Source organism: Brassica napus, chromosome C5, assembly GCF_020379485.1.
Source record: "Brassica napus cultivar Da-Ae chromosome C5, Da-Ae, whole genome shotgun sequence".
Taxonomy (NCBI): domain Eukaryota; kingdom Viridiplantae; phylum Streptophyta; class Magnoliopsida; order Brassicales; family Brassicaceae; genus Brassica; species Brassica napus.
The window spans coordinates 24,882,033-24,903,288 of record NC_063448.1 but is presented as its reverse complement, the minus strand read 5'-3'; the positions used below and the strand labels follow the sequence as shown (position 1 = coordinate 24,903,288).

Genomic DNA, 21,256 nt, shown 5'->3' with positions numbered 1-21,256 from the left:
CCCGATGGGTGATTTTCTTTTTCCTACAAATACTACACACACAATTTCATTTCTTTATTCATCAACTAAAAAGTTCTATAATATTTTTAAAAACACTTATATATATTTACTTGACATATTCATAATTTACCATAATTTTCTGCAAAACGTATTTTACATATTATTTTAGTATGCTATAAAATATATAAATATACTAATTACTCTAACTAGAACATAACAAAAAATATGAAACTGAAATTAGACCAAAATTTACAAAAATCTGAACGGGTACTCTTTTTAAAATTTTAAAAATAAAAATTGTTCAACACGTCTGAATTACTTGAATATTCGTCAAGCATATAGGGTTTCAACTCAAACTTTCATGGGTTTTTTGTTTTTGTTTTTTTTTTTTTGCTTTAAACTCGAAGTAAATTGAAACTATTTTTAATTCGGCTGTGTTTTGGGTTTTATAAAAAAAACTGACATTGGTCCGACATTAATTATTCGAACCTACAAATACTACACATAACTTCACTTTTTTCATACATAAACTGCAAAATTCTTTTAAATATGAAGTTTTAGGTTTTATTTGTTCGTTTTAATATATATTAACTTTAAGATGCTTTTTTATGAATATATGTAAAATGATATATTCTTTAGATATATAGTTATATTAAATTCTATAATATTTTCATAAACACATATATCTATATACTTGCCATATTCATATATTTAATATAATTTCTGCAAAAGGTATTTATAAACATTATTTTTATATATGGTATAAGAACATATAACTCACTAAATACTCTTATATAATTTTTAGATAAAAAGAAAAACATATATATGTTATAGTTGATTTATTGCAAATATATTATGAACAACTAAAAATACTCTATATTTTAAAATTTTAATTATATGTAGTAATTATATTTAATTTTATATAATGTGCAAATTTTCATTGTATTTATTATAATAATAATTATTATTTTTATATATAAGAATTTGAATTTTTTGTTTAGATATACAAATATATATAGTTACATAATTTAAAATTAAATTAAAATATAAAATTCAGTTGGACCGGTATGACCATTGACCCACTTGAAATACTGAGTCAATCTCCAGTCCGGATTTCAAATCATTGCATTCAATCAAATATGATAATTCGGTAAATTAGTTTAACGAGTTTAATCTGCATTTGTCCTGTTTGAGGAAAAATACGAGGGAGAGTGGTGTAACGAGTTCAAGAAAAAAACTAAGAGAAGAGAAGAGGAGAGATGGGAGAGAGGAGTGCAGAGGAAAGATAGGGGAGAGAAAGAGGTGTAACATGTTTAATTTATACAAGGTCATTCGGTAATTGACATTGCAAAGAGTACACCACATGTACAAAGTATGTTAGATTGTAAATGGAGAGTAGAAAAAAATGCGAGATTGTAATTATTTATTAATAATGTTATAAATGACAGTGTATAAGCTCAGTGGCATCCTGATATCACTCAAATTACCCTAAGGAGTGAATTACTCTCTCAAATAAGAGGTTCAGATGTAATACTTAGGGATCAAATCCACAGAGACTCTAGGATTACACAGTAGATTTATAGTCTTCGAAATAAAGCTAGACAAAAAGGTTTTAAGCAGTAAATGAAGTGGTAAACAAGGGAGTTGTTCGATTGGTTTGATATGAGGTTGTTAACAGTTGGAGAAATAGCTAGATTCAGGTATTATCTCATGTATGATAAGTAACCAACTTATTTGAGTTATTAGGGGTTTACAGATGTAAATTGTTCTCGAACTCAAACTTGGGTAAAATCAATTGGATTATCTATATCTAGATCTCGGATTTCAACTTTCGTATATCAATCACGAGAAAGTGTCGATCGATGATTCTTAAAGAATATCGATCGATACACCTTTCAAAATATGATCGATGCTTCTTCTAGAAAGCTTTACGAGCGGGTTTGATTAGTGTTCTCTAACTTACTAGACCAACTTTCGTGTGTATCTAGTCAGTTAGATCATACTAGTTTAGTTTCAGGTATTGGGCCAAGTTATTGCTTGTCTCAATTAATCCTAAGATCTAAGTTAAAGGGTGATCAATCATAAACTTAACATTAAGAGCAACTAGATGAAGAACTATATTTTAAACACCCTAGCAATAGTTCATGTTAGCAATACATAAATCAACCTTATGAGAAACCTAAATATCATAAGAAACATAGTTATGATGGTCTGAATAATTCTTAAATAAATGAATAACTAGAGAAACAATAAATAGACTAATGAAAGCAATGGAGTTCAAGATCTTCTCTGTTACGAAGTTCAGATCCCTCCCTCTAATCATAAGCTCTCTCTCCAATAGTATTAAGGTTGCTTCTCTCAAAACTAGGTCTAAAAGGTCTCTAGGCAGACCTGCCTCTAAAATGGTACAAAACCCTAATAATATATTCTGACTCAATAATCGATTCCTTCTCTGTTTCCAGCAAAGCTCTCAAAAAGTCTCCAAATTGCCCCAAATACATCATTTTCCTCAAGTAAGTACATGAACCTGTAATTACTCTAAAAAAGGTCCAAATGCATATAAAAGACTCTAAAAACATATATAAATCATGGTTGAAAGTGAGTAAAATCGATGACCTATCACATCCGATGGTAAATAATAAGAAAAAATCATGGTTATTGTATTCATGTTTTAATCGTTTAGATGTAAAGTTTATATAGAAAGAGTATAAACATTATATACCCACAAAGTTTTGTTTTGATTTATATACTCCAAAAATAATTTGTTTGTTAGACCATGTGCAATGGACTAGTTAAAACATTTATTCAACTGTTAAATGTTTACACTGGTAGTGTTGAAAAAAGAAAAATTAGTACGTGGATTAATTTTAGTTGAATAGATTTAACTAGTCGAAAACATGAATGTGGGATCCACATAAAAATTATGTACCAATCAAATTTAATTTCTGTCTTCCACGCTCTCTAAAAAAAAAGTGAAGGGTTGGAAATTCTATTTCTTTTAAACATAAATATAATTATTAAATTCTAATTGGTTATTGAGTTTAGTAATATTTTTTCACCCTAGTAATAGGCTTAACTCACATCCAAAAGCTAATTCAAGAGTGGAAGATTGCCACATCAGATATATATTTTCCAAAGACACTACACCCACACGATGTGGATTGTTAATAGCCCTTCTCGAAACGTGGGTGGGAAATAGTCCAATTGGAAACAACCCAAGCCCAACATCTCGGAAATACCACAGCAATATGGGTCACTTGTACAAGTTACTTACGTAGAAAACTACTTATGTGGGAAATCATATGCTGGGCTTTTACCATGAGTTCTGCTATCATATTAGTGATCATCTTAACTCACACTCAAAAGCTACCTTAAGAGTGAAAATTTACCACATCACGTATATATATATATATTGTCCAAAGACACTACACCCACACGATCTAGAATGGTTCCAAATGAAATATTTTGTAGTTAATATTTTTTTCTAAAAAAGTTGTTTACATCATGATTCATTATTTTTTACGCTTTATAAATAGAGATTTGGTTCATTTAATTTGAACACATAAATTTTTTTAATTAAAAATTAAATGATTATATGGAAAAAGAAAATGTGATGTGAATTTAAAAAAGGTAAAAGGAGGATGAGTCTTAGTAAATTAGAAACATCAACAAATAATATTTAGTAAATTAGAAACAGCAGTAGAATTAAGATTTTATATTGTCTGGAAGTCTGCCTTCCATTCCGTTCCACAGAAAACTAATTATAAAAGAAAAATGCCAGCTAACTAGTAAAAGCCAATGACAGACATTACAGCGTAAATCCAGACAAAAGTATTCAAAAAAAAAAAATTAAAAAAATTCCATTCCTCACGATTTTCTTCTTCTTCCTGTGGCAAAGATCGAAGACCCATCATCATCTCCTCAAACCTTCTCCGTAAGTTTCCTTCATCGACTCCTCTCAGAATCTCCAGTTCCGATATTCACCGATTTGTTTTACGAAAATGTTTCGCGGAATCGTTTTAGCTTTGCGATTGAATGTTAGAATTGTCAATTTCATTTCTTTGCGAGGGCTTTGGGCACGATATAAGTTTTGAATGATGAACCATTGATTTATCTTTTGATCTGGAGTCTGGACTAAAACTTCATTGTCATTACATTGTCTTTTTTTTTTTTCTTTTTTTCCCAGGATTGATTGATTGATTAAGGGTTAGAAGAAGAGTAAACCTAAAATAGCAGTTTAAGCTGTGAGTGAATTAAAAAAAAAAAAAAAAAAAAAAAGGGATGGCTTGTAGAGGTTGTTTGGAGTGTTTGCTAAAGCTACTCAACTTTCTTCTTGCTGTTGCTGGACTTGGCATCATTGCTTATGGTATCTACTTGTTTGTTGTGTTCAAGAGAGCAACTGATCACTCTGTTTCATTCATTCCTACAAATGTCAACGACCAAAGTTACGTCTCTTTTGGGAGGCCCATGCTTATGGCTGTCGCCCTCTCTTCCAATGTCTTTGACAATCTCCCCAAAGCTTGGTCTGTATATCCACCCCCATAGTTGATCTTTTGGGTCTTTTTTCCCTTTCACTTCATTGTTTCCTATTCAGGTTCGTCTACTTGTTCATTGGTATCGGCGTGGTTCTGTTTGTTACTTCATGCTGTGGATGTGTTGGTACTTGTTCAAGGAGCATCTGCTGCTTATCTTGTGTATCCATCCCATCCTCTCTTTGCTTTTCTTATCCATATATATACCTGTGAATCTATCATTATTAGTACTTGATCTTTTTATTTCCTTGATTGAGAATAGTACTCCCTGCTTCTCATCTTGTTGATCTTGGCTGAGCTTGGAGCTGCAGCTTTTATTTTCTTCGACAACAGCTGGAGAGATGTGAGTTCTCTTTTTGTGTTTTCTTCTTGCGTTTTTGGTTTCCCCTTGCCTTTATCTCAAGACAGGATTCTGTACACAGACTTAGCTTAACCATTTTTGTATAACTCTTCTCTAGCAAATTCCTTCTGACAAGACTGGAAACTTCGATACCATCTATCATTTCCTGAAACAAAACTGGAACATTGTCAGATGGGTAGCTCTAGGAGCCGTTGTTTTCGAGGTAAAGAGCAACCAAACTTTCAGAACTTTTCTGTATTAAACATTGACAAACTAAACATTACTTCAAACTCTCTTTGAAAGGTTTTTAATTCTTGTGAAAGTGCTTGTAAACTGTTGTATGGTCTCTTACATTATAATACTACTTAAAAAACGAAGCAGAAAATTGCAAAATAAACATATCATCATCACCTCTAAATATTTTTAATGCGGCCTTGTTTACCCGCAGGCTTTGCTTTTCTTGCTCGCCCTTATGGTTAGGGCAGCTAACACACCAGATGAGTATGACAGTGATGATGAGTTTATTGCTCCTCCTAGGCAAATCAGGCAGCCATTCATCAACCGCCAACCCGCCCCTGTCACCGGTGTCCCAGTTGTTCCTACTTTGGACCAACGCCCGAGCCGCAGTGACCCTTGGAGTGCACGTATGAGGGAGAAGGTAACATGATTTTTAATCGCTTTAAAGCTTCGGAGACAAGAAGTTAACTATATACTGAGACTCACTGATGGTTTTTTTTTTTTTTTTGATTGAAACAGTATGGACTCGACACGTCTGAGTTCACATACAATCCCTCAGAGTCACACCGGTTCCAGCAAATGCCGACGCAACCAAATGAAGAAAAGGGCCGATGCACCATCATGTGAGTCCATGCTATAACGTCTTTAAAAAGTTCAGTCAGTTCTCTTTTCCTATTTTTATTTCTGCTTGCGTGTAACAACCAAGAGTGTCAGTGAAATTAGAGGTGTGTTTCTGGGTTGTGGATGATGATGACTCTCTAGCACTGGACGTATCTCAAATCAACCTTGTCACGTTTTGTGGAAACTCTTTTTATTGTGTCTGTGTAGTCTTTTTGTAAGTACTTTACCATCATGAATGTTCATCTTGGTTATCTGATTCGGTCCTATCATTCTTATTATATATAAAATTCATCTGCTTTATCATGCCATCTATTTTTTTTTTAAGTTAATTAATTGTTCCACGTTCTTTCTCATTCATGAGAATCATGAATTAAACCTTAACAGGAGCTCTGACATAGCAGGACAACAACCATTGCCAATGTTCTCAATTCCATCTTCGGGGCTAATTCCACAATTAATTGTAGATTTCTCTTTGTTTACCGCAAAAACAGTAATAATTAATATGCACACCATTATCTATACTACTATCTGCAACTACACCCAAAAAAAAAAAAACTCGAGATCAAAGAAAGAAAATAATGTTGTGAAACAAGAGAAAGAGAGAATCGGTTGTTCTTATTTTGTTCCATATGTCACGATCCCTGTTCGGGAACGCGCTAGGCGCTAGTCGGGCGGTCGGGTTGGGCCTAGCGCCTAAAGAGAAAATCGGGGATTAATCGGAAATTATGCGGGGCGAAATTTTTAGACTGTTTACTATGTTATAAAACATGTTAATCTTTAATTGTGTATAACATTAATACATTTTCATGTTTAAAATTGTATAAAACACACAAATAGAATATATAAACTTAATATAGTGTAATTTTCATCAAAATTATGAATATAAATGATATTTATAAAATTTTAGATCAAATAAAAAAAAAATTATTAAAAATAAAAAAAAATAAAAAAAAATAGATTAGGCGGCCGCCTAGGCGGTTAGGCGGCCGCCTAAGCGGCTAGGCGGTCATTTAGGTGGTCTAGGCGGAGAAAATCGGATATCCGATTTTTTTAACCGATTTGACATAAATCGGGGCGGAAGAATGACGCGTAGCGTCCATGCGGCCGCCTAGGCGGTTAGGCGGCTAGGCGGCCGATTTTTAGAACAGGGGTCACGATACAATATATAGGGATGCAACATTAAGGATTCAGAATCCTCTAGAACATGGGCTTATGGGCCTAATGGACATCCACATAATAGTTCATAACACTCCCCCTTGGATGTACATTAAAAAATATTTCCTAAAGCGCATAAGATGCTACCTCATTAAAAACCTTACCAGGAAAACCCAGTGGAAAAAACCGTGGTGAAGGGAAAAAGAGTGCAGCGCGCACCTACTCTCCCTGATGAGAACATAACTTGATATATCTGATAGGACACAATCCAATGTGATGAAGTAACTTCTTCGTCTTGGGGTTGAACCGGTTTACTTCTCTTTGCAGATTTGACACTCTCTAAAACTTGAATATCTTGGTGACCGTAGGACAAAATGACTTCAAACCACTTGAAAATCGAAGCTAGCATCCATGTCTAACTTTAGGCACCGATCTGGTTCTGTTAAGATGAAAATATCGAGCGGTATTTTGAATATCATACGATATTAGGTATTCAGAGACAGCTTGTACGTGTCCCACGAAAATAGCCATATCTCGAGTTCTATTATGGAAAATGACTTGATTCAAATTGGAGAAGAAAATAGACTCAAAGATCTTTCTCCGGACACCAATTTCATATTTTAATTCTATCTAGAAGGTCTCGTTTGATTCAAAAAATTTCGACCTTCGTTTCTGTCTAGCGAATGAAATGTGTCCATACCTTGATTCTTGTTCAAATACGATTGATCTTTGATCATTATCTTCTGCTTCTTTTAGTCTCAAAATACATTGGAATATTGATAGATCTTCATCACTTAAGTGTTAACATTTCTCTTTAGGTATCTATCATTTACGTGTTCTTTGTTGCCTCGTTAAAATCTTGACATGGAAAACCCAATGGGACAAAAACCATGATAAGGAAAAATAGTACAACTACGAACATCATCATATTTCTCCCCCTGGAAGCATCATCTTAGAGAGATGTTTTCTCATCATATATATCTTCCTTTTAAGAACTGATATAAGTATATCCTTAGTAATAAACTCGTTTGATTGTCAGATAATCTCTTAGACCATTGAACTTCTTATCCATAGCATTATTTTCACACAAAAGATCATATATTGGTCTATTTGGAATCCATGCACAAATTTCTTTTTATAGACAATTTTCTAAACATTCACATTATGCATACATATACATACGAGTTATTCTTTTGTTTCTTGTGAAAGTTACAAGTATGACTATCCCTCTTGTCATACGAAATCACATCTTTCAGTTATGAAAGAGATCAGCAAATTTTCAATATCATGGTACTTCATGACCAATACTTTTTCTTTCTTTTATATGCTCAATATACTCACGCAGTAATGTTCTCGAGAACTAGCACCTACTGCTTCTAGCAGTCCAAATCCTTATGGGGTTTACTGCTTCTTGTAGTTTATATTCTTTTGGATCTTTAACATAACTTTCATTGTTCCAGTGGCTTTCAGTTCTTTTTCTTTGTTGCCAGACTAAAGAAACTTGAAAGTTGATGCTTCCACCACATGATGATGTGTTTCTTATAACAATTTCAGATCTTTGTGAGAACTCTTGTGCAACTACTCTTTTGCATCTCATAACTTTTCATCATCTCATTCATTCTTTCACATAATGACCTATTTATGTGCCACTGGTTTTACACCATTAGGTGTATGGACTACTTGTCCAAATACTCTCTCTTTCCAAGAGATTTAATCTTTGCATCTATTGTGTTTCTTATAACAATTTCAGATCTTTGTGAGAACTCTTGTGCAACTACTCTTTTGCATCTCATAACTTTTCATCATCTCATTCATTCTTTCACATAATGACCTATTTATGTGCCACTGGTTTTACACCATTAGGTGTATGGACTACTTGTCCAAATACTCTCTCTTTCCAAGAGATTTAATCTTTGCATCTATTGTTTTTTTCTCTCTCTTTTCGGCCATTTATCACATTGTGTACACTTTTCAATAGATGATTCATGATCCTCATTCTCATCAACTGCTTCATTGCATGCATAAGTATTTACGACGTCGATTTGGTATTGGTTCCATATCGTTCCAGACATGACATAGCTATTTGAGTTTTCTTTATTCTCAGGTACGTGAATTTCTTTCTTGTCATGTTTTCTATCTCTCCTCAAGATCTTTAATCTTTCATTCCTCGATTTTGCCATTCTCATTCATGCTCCTCTTCTTTTCCGAGGATTATTTTATTTGGAACCGTTAGGTATTTCACGCTTTAAGCGCTCTTTAGACTCATTAGCAGTTTGATACTGTCCTTCTGGGACATCCATTTTAATTGGAGCATTTACAGCTGGTACTTGTGACTTAATCAATTTCTTATGGTCAGTAAATGAGTCTGGCAACTCATATGCTAATCGTTGTAATAGAATTATCTTCATACATTCATTTTGGACTTCTATGTACGCTCTTTAGTCCGAGGATCAATGATAATTCATTTTAACGCATTCATTCTCCAGCTGTTTATTTTCTCCCTCTATTGTTGGACAGACTAACTTTTAGTCTTTACATAAATCTTATAAAAGCTTATAGATTTTATCATCAATGGAGATCATATCCAACATATTCATAACTTCCTTTGAGGTCCCATCTTTTAGTTGTATGGTGGAGCAATTACAACTTGTGCAAATTTTCTAGATGGGGATCTTTGGTTCCCGACCCAAAACCAATTTAATAGGGAGAGTTTTTAATTACTCTTTGGCATTACGTGAATCAATGATGCTGCATCTTACGTATGAACATTAGCTACAGTATGTTCATCATGTATATCCACATCCACAAAATAATCATCAAAGGCTTTTGAATTCACCAGTTTTACCAATTAGTCTCGCAAACATCTGGTTGCGATTTATGACAAGGATACATACGACCTTCTTGTCGATGCATTAACATATGATGGATGATCAGTCCACTAGTGGGTGATCAAGCCCACAAACATGTCCTTGTTTAAATAGGTTTTAAATCTATTTGACTGGTGAAAACCGTATTCTTGTATTGCCTTGTAAGCAAGCATCATATAGCAGATCATTCGTAAGAATCTTTTGGTTCTTCCACGAATATGCATATGATTATCTTTCGCATCATTACTAAACCGGGATGGCATAACCGGTTTGCCAAACATTACACTTTCGGTAAACTTCTGGTTTACTATTACATTTATCTCCACTTTCTAATCATTGTGTAGTACAATACAATAGTGCCTTGGGTAATACTTGTGATTGAAGGTATTCAACATTTCTCTTTACTTATTGTCTCAACATTATTAGATTTTAAATCCCGTGGTTTTATTTTATAAATGACTCATGAAGTCTATTTTCAGTCATACTTCTGGATGTTCCACTTATTAGGGATGTGGGATTCTCTAATTCTCCCTCTCGAGATAATGACACTCCAAGTTCATATATCTAGAATTGAATCCCACTTTATAATCAACAACATATTCATCTTAAGGTCATGTGTTATATCTTATATCATTTTGACCTTTGAGACTTTGGAAAAGTATAACGCATTAATAATTTCAAGTTGCAAGTTGCGTTCCCATATAGAAACATGTATCTGCTCCTTTAGAGCTTGCAATAATCGTGATAATACAAGACATTTTACTCACACTGGTTTCTTTCATTATAAGATAAGAAAAATATCTTTTATTTGTTATCATTTTTATTTTCTCAACTTCAAGTGAGAGTATATGCTCTAAAAAGAAACACTTTGGATCTTGACCTTATTTATATCCACATTCACGTCTACGACTTTTATGTTCATTTTCTTGAACAATACTATTTGTGTGGATTTTCTTTCTTAGTATAAATGTTATATTCTCTTCAAAGGAAAGATCATAATCAACTAAACGTGATTTATCATCTTACATCAATAACTCATTATTTTTCTTAGTCTCAAAGAGACAAAAAATAATTATAAGCTTAGATATTTACAAACTCCAGGTCTTGTAATCTTTTCCAATATGTATGCATCATTAAAATTTTCTTTTAAAAAAATTTCTTTTAAACTTAACATCCAACTTAGTTAAAATTTATTTATAGACGTTAGGTCTTGTAATCTTTAGATGCAAAATATATAATGAGTTTTAGGTAATTACATTTTGGTGATTATACATTTTTTTTGGGGCTGTTTTCCAAAACTTATGGATTTTTCATGGTCAAGCCTTAAACTTAAAATCATATATGTCTATACAATGGTAATCAAATATAATAATAAAAATATTTTAAATTATATAGAAATATGTATAAACTTGTATTATAAATAATATTCCTATAGTGATATTACTATTTTTTCATTAATCATCACTATATTAACTTTGTATAAAAAGTATGGCAAACAAAAAATACTTATCTTAACGAAGAGATGTGCAACAAAAATTGGAGTTCGGAGTTCCAACCATTCATGATTCTCATCTGATTTCTTCTCTTTTATAGAGAACAAATAATCCTGAAATACTTAAAATTTGCTCATATAAATATGGCTATCATTCAATATTAGATATAAATTTTCTTTTCGTCCGGGTGACTAAGATTTATATATAAAGAATTTACACTAACATTTCTTAAACAATTAGTCAGACCAAACAAATGCATAATTTGTGAATAATAAATCATCTTCAGCAAAGCAACAAAAACGAATTATATGATTCAAATTTTGTTAACTAAACCGATAAATTTACCAAGCCAAACCCGTAAGCACACAGATCTCTAGTTAAGCAAATTAAGTTATAAAACATGTTTTCATTTCAATAATTGTAAATTAATAAAATAACTAAACCGTAAAATAATAAAGGAACTAAGTCATGGTATGAAGAAACGTGTGGTACTTGGTAAGATTTTAAATAAATGAAATGGAATCATAGTCATGCATAATAAACACTTTGCTCATATACGACTATACTAAAGCAATATTAAATATCACTTATCTCAATCAATAACGAAGACTTGAAGATCGGAGAAGCCGTCGATAGATAACCACATTGGTCGGAGATCTGAGATAAATATCTCATGTAAAATTTCATCATGCCCTGAAATATTCATATTTTGCTCATGAAAACATGGCTATATTCATCATTAGATTTCGAAAATTAATACAGATTTTGATAAAACAAGTCATTAATTGTTTAAACCAGTTTATACGAAGTCATTAACAAACATATCGTATGTATATTCTCATGACCAATACACAAAAATAATAAACAAGGAATAACAAAACAAAGGTAAGATCTGCGTCACTATATATTTATAAGCATGATTCGGTTGTAGTTAGACATAACTATATAGTATCAATAAACACTAATACAATAAGTTAGAAGCGAATATAAGAAAACATGATACAAACTAATTATTATACTATGTGAAACACGAGAACTATGATTAGTAAGAAAACACTTATCTTAGAAATTGGAAAACGAGTATTGTATTGGAGAGATCGACGTTACTAAACGGCTAGGACTTGTATATTATTCAGCGATTAGGGTTTCACATAGACGTATAAATAAGACAGATCTCCATCAAAAAAAAAAATAGGTTAGAGCGTCACTATATTTTTTTTTTCATCGACATGTCGATTAGGGATTTTAGATTTTATTTCGGCTGCTAAGGTTTTTTTTTTCCTAAAGGTAGCTAGGGTTAAAGCGTGCTGCTAACATGTTGTGAAACAAGAGAAAAAAGTGAATCGGTTGTTCTTATTTTGTTCCATATGTCACGATACAATATATAAGGATACAACATTAAGGATTCAGAATCTTCTAGAACATGGACTTATGAGTCTAATGGATATCCACGTAACACTTTATAACAAATAACTTATTTTTGGAGACAGTCACTACCATTCCTTCCGCTGTTATCTAATCTCTTGCCTCTTTGTCTTTGATTGCCTTATTTGGCCTCTCTCCCATATAAACATATACACCACAAACTAGAAGCCACGCAAGTCTTTTTTTTTGTTTTACTTGCAACATATATATATAAATATATATATATATATATATATATATATGTACATATATATGTCTCTTTCCTACCCAATCATCAGCAAATAATAATAACTCCATCCCGGTTGATATAGTTCTCGACATTTTCTCCCGATTGCCTGCAAAGTCAATAGAGTGCTTTTGTTGCGTGTCAACGTCTCTGAGTTGTTCTTGACCTCGTTGTTGGCTCGTCCAAGAACAAACATAGAATGAAATATCTACTTGATGCGCTTTTATTCAACCATAATAATTTTTTTTTTATCAATCGGCCTTGGGCACCTATAATATTTTTGTTCTATAAATTCAAAATTTGATTAATATTTTTATTTGCGTTTAATTTTATTCTTGTCTTAGGCTTGTAGATATATTTTAGTAAGATTCTGTATAATTTAGCATAGGTTGTTCTGGGAATCAAATAGTAAAAATAAACTAAAGTTTTAATCGATTCAAAATTACATAAATGAATATAAAAATGATAGTCTTTTGAAAACTCATGCATATATATAAACTACAGAAAAAAAAACTAATTGAAATAATTGGTTAATATTTCTATAATATTATTTGAGAACTAATATATATTTATTCGTATGTTGAGTCATTTTATAATTTATATGTATAAAAAATATTACTTTAAATAATAATATATTATTATTTTAGTTAAAATTTTGGTTTTGGATATAAGAATTTTGAACGGTCCGGTTACTCATTTTGTCATTATATGGTGTTATATATATTTCTTAAAATTAAAGTACTACTATTTTAATCTAATTCAGTCAAATCAAATTAATTGTAATACGAGCTACATTAGCTAAAGGTATGGGTCATAATTATTACGGAGAACCCATAGCTTGGTTCTTTATCTTAGATGTGTAAGTATATCTTCAATTTTAATAATTTGGTATATCTTGATTGCCAAAAATAAAATTAGAAAAGATAAAGTGACGACTAACACGAAGATGCATAAAACACATAGCTGACAAAATTTAAAAGAGAATTAAAATCAAAATTGTTTTTGTAAACTTTCATTTTTATGAAATCGCATTATATATAAAAATTATTTTAAATTCTACAAATGTTTTCTTTATCATATATGTCGTATGAAAAAATATAAAAAGGAAACTTAAACTAAAAAAATAAAATATTTTTTATTCATTAAGATATCTTAGTTTATGTAATTTAAAATATTTTTGTAACAATTTGAGAAAATATTAATTTAAATAAAATACGTATACTTTTAAAATGTATATTATGTTGTTCAATATCTTTTTTTATAACGTCTGCTTTATGATGAAATTGAACTTGGTGCATAACTATAAAACAATAAGTATTATTAAAAGGAATATTCATCTTCGCCAAAGTATCAGCAGCTCTGTTGAAGTATTATCAAACTTCTCTTTCCACCAAAATACTTCACGAATCCAGTTATATCTAGAAAAGTATAAGGATCTTCTATTAAGTAGGTCAATGGTTTTCTTACAGTTTCCCTCAATGATTAGCTTTGTATATCCTTTAAACCAGCATTTTTGCATCCCAATACGGATTCCATGTAACTCACTCTCCAAAGCAGTATCAACGCATCTTCCTATCGCTTGTCCTGCTCCTCTGTATGTAGCACGATCATCTCTTAAAATCCAACCAGCCTTACTAGGAACTTCTGAATTAACAAACGATGCATCAACATTACATTTAATCCACCCTGGTGGTGGTCTCTTCCACTGTCTTATATGTGGTATAGCTCCTCTATAGTCATTGCTGCCTCTCCTCATAGAATAAGTGCATGTTGATTGTTTAGCCCATTCATGTGCATCCTTACAAGCTTGTTGTAATACTTGTCGTCCATCCACATATTTCTGCTGAAAAATAAGCATATTTCGATTCTTCCAAATCCTCCAAAGTAACAGAATGGGAGGTTAGCCATATATCTCAATCGAACTGATGTACAGCATTGTAAGCAAGCTTCCATCTTCTTTTCTAGAGTAGCATTTGTGTCTGTCAATATCCTATTTGAGATACCAGAGGCTCTCCATATCTGTTGAGCATATGGACAATCAAACAATATATGTTTCTCTGTTTCTTCACTGCTATAGCATCGGCAACATTGATTTTGAGTTGTTACATCTCGTCGCTTCAGATTAGACCCTGTGGGTAGACTTCTTGAAACAGCTTTCCAAACAAAATGATGAATCTTCGAAGGAATTTGTGTTCTCCATAGTTTCTTCTTGATTGTAGTGTTTCCATAAGTGGGTTGAATAATCTCTTGATTTGGCAAATGAGTAGCTAACCAGTATCATGATTTCACCGAATAGATACCATTATCATTATAATGCCATCCAAGAAGGTCCAGCGTAGCCATTTCCTATAGCTTAATAGCTAAAACCTTCAAAATATCTTCATCCGCTACATATTCTCTCACTTTTTGTTCTTCCCATTCATTACCTATGTGTTCAAATAGCTGATGTACTTTTACCAACTACTGCTCCTTCAACCTTTGCCCTGGGAGCTCGTGGTGGGTGATCCGGTATCCAGGGATCTGTCCAAGTATTAACAAAACTACCATCTCCAATAACATATCTCAATCCTTGTTTAAACAGATCTCTCCCATATAAGATTGACTTCCACGCATATGATGTTTTCTTCTTCTGAACTGCTGTTAGAATATCACCATCATGAAAATAACGAGCTTTCAAAACACGAGCCATCAGGCATCCTGGGTTTTGCATTATCCGCCAGACTTGTTTCCCGAGGAGAGCTTTATTAAATTTCTCTAAATCTCTAAAACCCAGTCCACCTTCACCCTTTGGTATACTCACTCTCTTCCATGCATACCAATGCATACCCTTGTTGTCTACTCACTCTCTTCCATGCATACCTTTGTTGTCTCCTTTCCCCCACCAGAACTTTGCAAGCACTTTATTAATCTCCTCACAAACCTCTTTTGGTAATCTGAACACGTTCATAGAGAAGATATGCATTGCCAATGCCACCGTCTTAAGTAGAACCTCTTTTTCTCCTGGTGATAAGTATTTTTTGACTCCAGCCTTGCGTTACTGCCTTGACCTTATCTATGATATACGCAAACATATCACTTTTTCTATTACTGAATTGTTCAGGCATATCTAAATATTTACCAATGCCTCCTTCACTGTGGATTCCCAAAATATTTCTCATACGTGTACGAACTGCAGCAGAAACCTTATGACCAAATGTAATAGAAGATTTGCTCAGATTAACTGCCTGTCCCGAAACAGCCTCATATACTTCAATGATCTTCTTTAACTTATTGCCTGCTCGTGGATTAGCCAGTGAGAAAAATAAGGAGTCGTCATCAAATAAAAGATGATTGACTGATGGCGCTTGATTGGAGATCTTAATTCCAAGTAAAGACCGATCCGCCATTGCTCTACTCATTAAGTGTGATAAGACTTCTGCACAGAGTATAAAAAGGTATGGACATAGAGGATCGCCATGTCGAATGCCTCTTGTGTTGTTTAATATCTTTTAAATGGGGAGATTAGTTCTTTACTTTAAAATCAAGATGATTTTGTGAACTTTCATTTTTATGAATTACATAATATATAAAAATATATTTTCGTTTAAAAATTTATAAATGTTCTTTACCATATAAATATAAAGAAAAAGGAAATCTATATAAAAAATTAATAATGACAATTAGATATATTTGATTCATTAAAGATATCATCGTAAAAAAACTATCATAAGAATTAATGTGAGTGCGATACATATGAAACTGACTTCTGAAATAATATTGGGTGTGATTGGTTGGGTTGCAACTGTAAAAAAATTACTTTAAAATTTAGTCTGTAGAATTTTTTTATTTAGCTTTAAAAGGATGTAAGTTTAAAATTTCCTACAGATGAAAAGATGGAGCTTTAGAAAATAAAACTTTTACAAACATTTTTTTTTGTTTTTTGCTGTAACTTTATTTGTTTTGGTAGCTTTGAAAATTAAAATAAAGTATGATTCGTGTTTTTTAAAGCTGTAAATAAAAATTAAAGCTAAAGTCATTTCGTACGGCCCAACCGATCACCTTCTTCTAGACAACACATTGACTTTTAGTCTTAGATATTAATATTTTAAATTATTTTAGTCTTAGATATTAATATTTGAAATTGGGTATGAATCAATTCTTACTAAATCAGATCTATTAGAGTCAGTTTTTTGGATCCGAGTCTATTAAGATTTTGAAAACCCTAGTTTATGTTGCAGACTTTTCTCGAGCCGGCAGGATCATCCTAAATTATTATGTGTTTCTTTAAATAATAATATAAAAAATATCCATTTGCTCTTTTATTTGCCAACCGCTTACTTAGTCCCCTCTTTCTGTTGAAATATAAATTGTGTATCGAAAAATAGACGAAATCTCCAAACTTTATAAATCTATACTATTATTTATGAAGTGATTTTGCTGATTTGTCTCACTCTCCATAATTTTAGCTAATTTTTGCTTATTTGTCATATTCTTATTAGTTTTTAAATTAAATATTTAAATAATATAAAGAATTTTCACTCCATACCCAAACATTATATCATATTTAGGTGTATATTTTTTTTTTCTTTACTCCCCCACGATTCAACTTATACAAATGACCATCATGTCCCTATTGACTACATTCCACATCGATAATTATTAAGGTGATTTGGTAATTTGGCTATGAGAAAAGACACTGTACATCAGCCTTTCTTTTGGTTTGAGGTATTTAGCTAATATCATTATTCTTTATGTATTATACATTAATTCACCCAATAATATAACTATTTTGAAATTCTATTTATATGAAATGATTTTACTGATTTGTCACATTCTCCATGATTTTAGCTAATTCTTGTTTATTTTTCATATTCTTATTTGTTTTTAACTTAAATATTTAATTTATTAATTTAAATAATATAAATATTACGAAATTTCTATTTAATTTATTAATTTAAATAATATATCTATGATTTTGCTGAATTATCACATTATCCATGATTTTATTTAATTTTGATTATTTGTCATATTCTTATTATTTTTAGCTTAAATCATTAATTTATTAATTTAAATAATATAACCATCTCAGACTTTATAATTGAAACTAGAACTATAAATATTTTAACTTTCACAAGTGAAGACCAATTCTTATTTTCAGGTGACGTAAGAGGTTTTAAACTATATAGTTTCATTTTTCTCATTCAATCCAAGTTGTATCAGTTATAGTTTTTGTTTCATCCTCTGGGTATAGTGTTTTCTGGTTGTTTCAATTGCTTGTGTTATCTTCATCACTTTCATGCTGATGTGAACATTCTCTTTTCAATGGTTCAATCGTTTTGTGCAGGTTAAACAATATTATTGGTTGGAGTTGTTTGCATTAATGACTATATAAACAACATCAAAGCTTAATTCTCTCTTTAGCTCTAGATCTTTTTTGGGTTCTTGACATCTATATTTATATACTTTCGATATTTTTTTTATGTTTAGTTGGAGTTTTATGTTTTTCTTTCTTTCGTTGAGTTTGAAAGACTAGGAAGCAAATCGGTTTTGTTACATACAGTTTGGAATTATGAATTAGTTATTTTACGTGTATGTTTTATTACTGCTAAATATATAAGAAAACTTATGTTTTGCTATTAAGTTTAGAGAGTTCACTATGTAATCATGTTATGAACATGTGTTTAATGGTTTAGTTTCTAAAACGGTTAAAGTAGATATTATAGATAATTAGATTTATCATTGTATAATAACTATAATAATAAAACTATCATTATCTATTTTTTTTTTGTTTTATGAAATGTAAACTTATGAAATATGAAGATAAGTTAATGTATATATTTATCAAGTAAACCAATGAAATATTATCATTATCTCAATTCATTTTTTCAATAAGTTTTCTTCTAAAGTTTACTTGAATTTGTGTATTTCAATGTTTTTTTGGTAATTTAATGCATTTTTCTGGTTTAAAAATACAAAATAGATTAATAGAAACCAAAAGTTCACATTCTTCTTTGTCAAAAAAAAGTTCGCATTTTTAGTTTATTTTATTGTATGCAATATTTGATATATATTTATGTTCTCATGGTCTCATAGTTTTATGGTTTTGCTTTGTGTTAAGAAGACGTAAACCGAGATAAAAATCAAAGAAAACTAAAATGATAGAAAAATATACAGAATAAGTTATCATCATGTTTAAATCATCTATATATATAAAGTAGACATTTTCCCTTCTTCTGACAAGTGTCAGGGGGGTTTGCTGCCACGTGTCCTCTTTTATTTTTTCATCAAAATTCACATGTTTGTTATATTAAAAAATTACTGATGGAACTTGAATAATGCAAAAACTCAGAAAATTAGAATAAATAAACAAATAACAAAAGAAATCAAAATTTTCTAGTCTGATAGAATTTCTGAGAATTTTAGTTATCTAATCGTTCTCGCACAAAGAATCATTATATGAAATTTGATAATTATTTTATTGGTTAGTAAAATTCAAGATGAATAAAGAAATAAGTAAAATAATATAAATAATTTTAAATATTTAATTTATGAACAACTAAAAATAATATTAACTTTCACTATTTATTATTTTTTACTATTTTCTATTTTTTTAATGTACAAATTAAATATTTATTTCACTATTAAAAATCATAATATAACTAAACTAAGAAGAAGAAACTAGAGCACACCATTTGGTCTAAACCTAAAACCTCTACAACCACAAAAAAAAGGTAAAATTTCATAATAATACTAACTCAATAAAGGTCCGAAACTGAAAAGAGATTAAGAATGAAGACTAAATTACCTCATCTTACTAGAGAGTGTTTTAGCTAAAATAATCAGAAGTCAGAAAAAAAGTAAAAAGATAAAATTTGAGACAAAGCAATCCTCCGAACACAAATGTGTGTGATAGAGTACCAATGCAAAGAACCAAAAAGCAAGTCAGAAGAAAAATAATGACCAAAATGCCAAAGTCAGCACGAAGTAGGAAGACACATGCCTAAAGCCCCAAAAGCCTAGCCACCAGCTAAGAGGTAAGAAGCATCTCACAAACTAAAGCAAGACGCCCATGCCAACGAAGAACAACAAAACTCTAGATAAAAAGGACCAAATCTCCATGAGATTAACTCCGTACGCCTATACCAAGGGAAACATGGAAATAAAAGAAACAACCTGAGGGAGCGAGAATAGAAGCCAACCACCGAGAAACCAGAGCTCAAGCTTGATACCATAAACAACCTTCCAAGCCCACCGAGCATACACGGAGGAAAACACTATCCAAACCTAGAGTGGCAAACATGGCAGAAATGAGAGCTACTAGAGATGCGAGCAGCAATGAAAACTGCAACGAGATGAGAGAACAGCGAGGGAATGGAAAACAAAATGAAATTAACAAACCGTAGAGCCGTACTCAAGCTATGAAAGAGATAAAAGAAGTTAGATCACGAAAAAAACAAAATTTTAAAACCAAGACGAGCAGAGACCATCGACGTCAAGCCAACGACAAGGAAAAAAATCAACGACGCCTAAACTCTGACCCAACCCTAGAAGGTGCAGTCTCCAACATTAGCCAAAATTTAAGGAAGAAGAGGAGCAATCAATATTGACCGAAACAACCTACAATGCAGTGAGAAACAACCGCACAACTTGGAACTCATAGACCCGACCTACAACAAATATGAGATAATCTCACAGGACAAGACGGACAATAACTCTACTCCAAAACATAACAATCATTCCTGGGAGAAGCACCGGTGAGGTAAACGAAATACAAAGATGGTGATAGGTAAGGTCAAAATATAGAGATATGGCTAAAAACATCTCAAAAAAATAATGTTCAAAATTTTGAAAATACAATAAAATATTATTTTGACTCTGAAATCGTTAATCTTAGAATCAACAAATATATAAATGCAAAGTTATTGAAATTAAATATGCTTTATATGAGAGGCTCACGTCACCACTAACAAATACTATTATATACACGACAACACATTATTGAAAAAACAAACACAAAATATATTAACATATCACTTACTACTACATAATACAGTAAAAATACAAATAATACTTTTAACAAATAAAGACGGCTACATAATTATATCATCCAGAAAACTCATACTTATTAACAATAAAACAATATTCGACACCCCCTAGTAATACATATATTAATAATTATTAATAATTATTAGTAAAACGATTATGTCTGCATATGCGGGCAAAACACCTAATTATCATAAATCATTGATGATATTTCATAAATGTAAATTGTATAAAGGGTGTTAAAAATTAAAATTCTATATTATTGATACCTAAAGTCTAAACTAAAAATAAGATGAAAAAAGTAGAACTCAGACAAGTGACAAAGCATGAGCGAGAAA

The 21,256-nt window shown here is 31.3% G+C and overlaps 1 protein-coding gene across 1 annotated transcript; it reads left to right on the top strand.

The window, feature by feature from the left end:
* Positions 1-3,745: 3,745 nt before the first annotated feature.
* On the top strand, positions 3,746-6,033 carry LOC106361645 (tobamovirus multiplication protein 2A). Its single transcript, XM_013801431.3, has 7 exons — positions 3,746-3,934; positions 4,187-4,523; positions 4,595-4,694; positions 4,795-4,875; positions 4,991-5,095; positions 5,321-5,530; positions 5,629-6,033. Exons 2-7 carry the CDS (start codon positions 4,282-4,284, stop codon positions 5,734-5,736), a joined length of 846 nt encoding a protein of 281 aa, XP_013656885.1. The 5' UTR covers positions 3,746-3,934; positions 4,187-4,281; the 3' UTR covers positions 5,737-6,033.
* The last annotated feature ends 15,223 nt before the right edge of the window (positions 6,034-21,256 follow it).

Bases quoted from the DNA above. Each gene is read 5' to 3' on its own strand.
- LOC106361645 (XM_013801431.3), top strand. From the start codon at position 4,282: ATGGCTTGTAGAGGTTGTTTGGAGTGTTTGCTAAAGCTACTCAACTTT. The intron at 5,096-5,320 runs GTAAAGAGCAAC...GTTTACCCGCAG, and splicing joins TAGGAGCCGTTGTTTTCGAG to GCTTTGCTTTTCTTGCTCGC. The intron at 5,531-5,628 runs GTAACATGATTT...TGATTGAAACAG, and splicing joins GTGCACGTATGAGGGAGAAG to TATGGACTCGACACGTCTGA.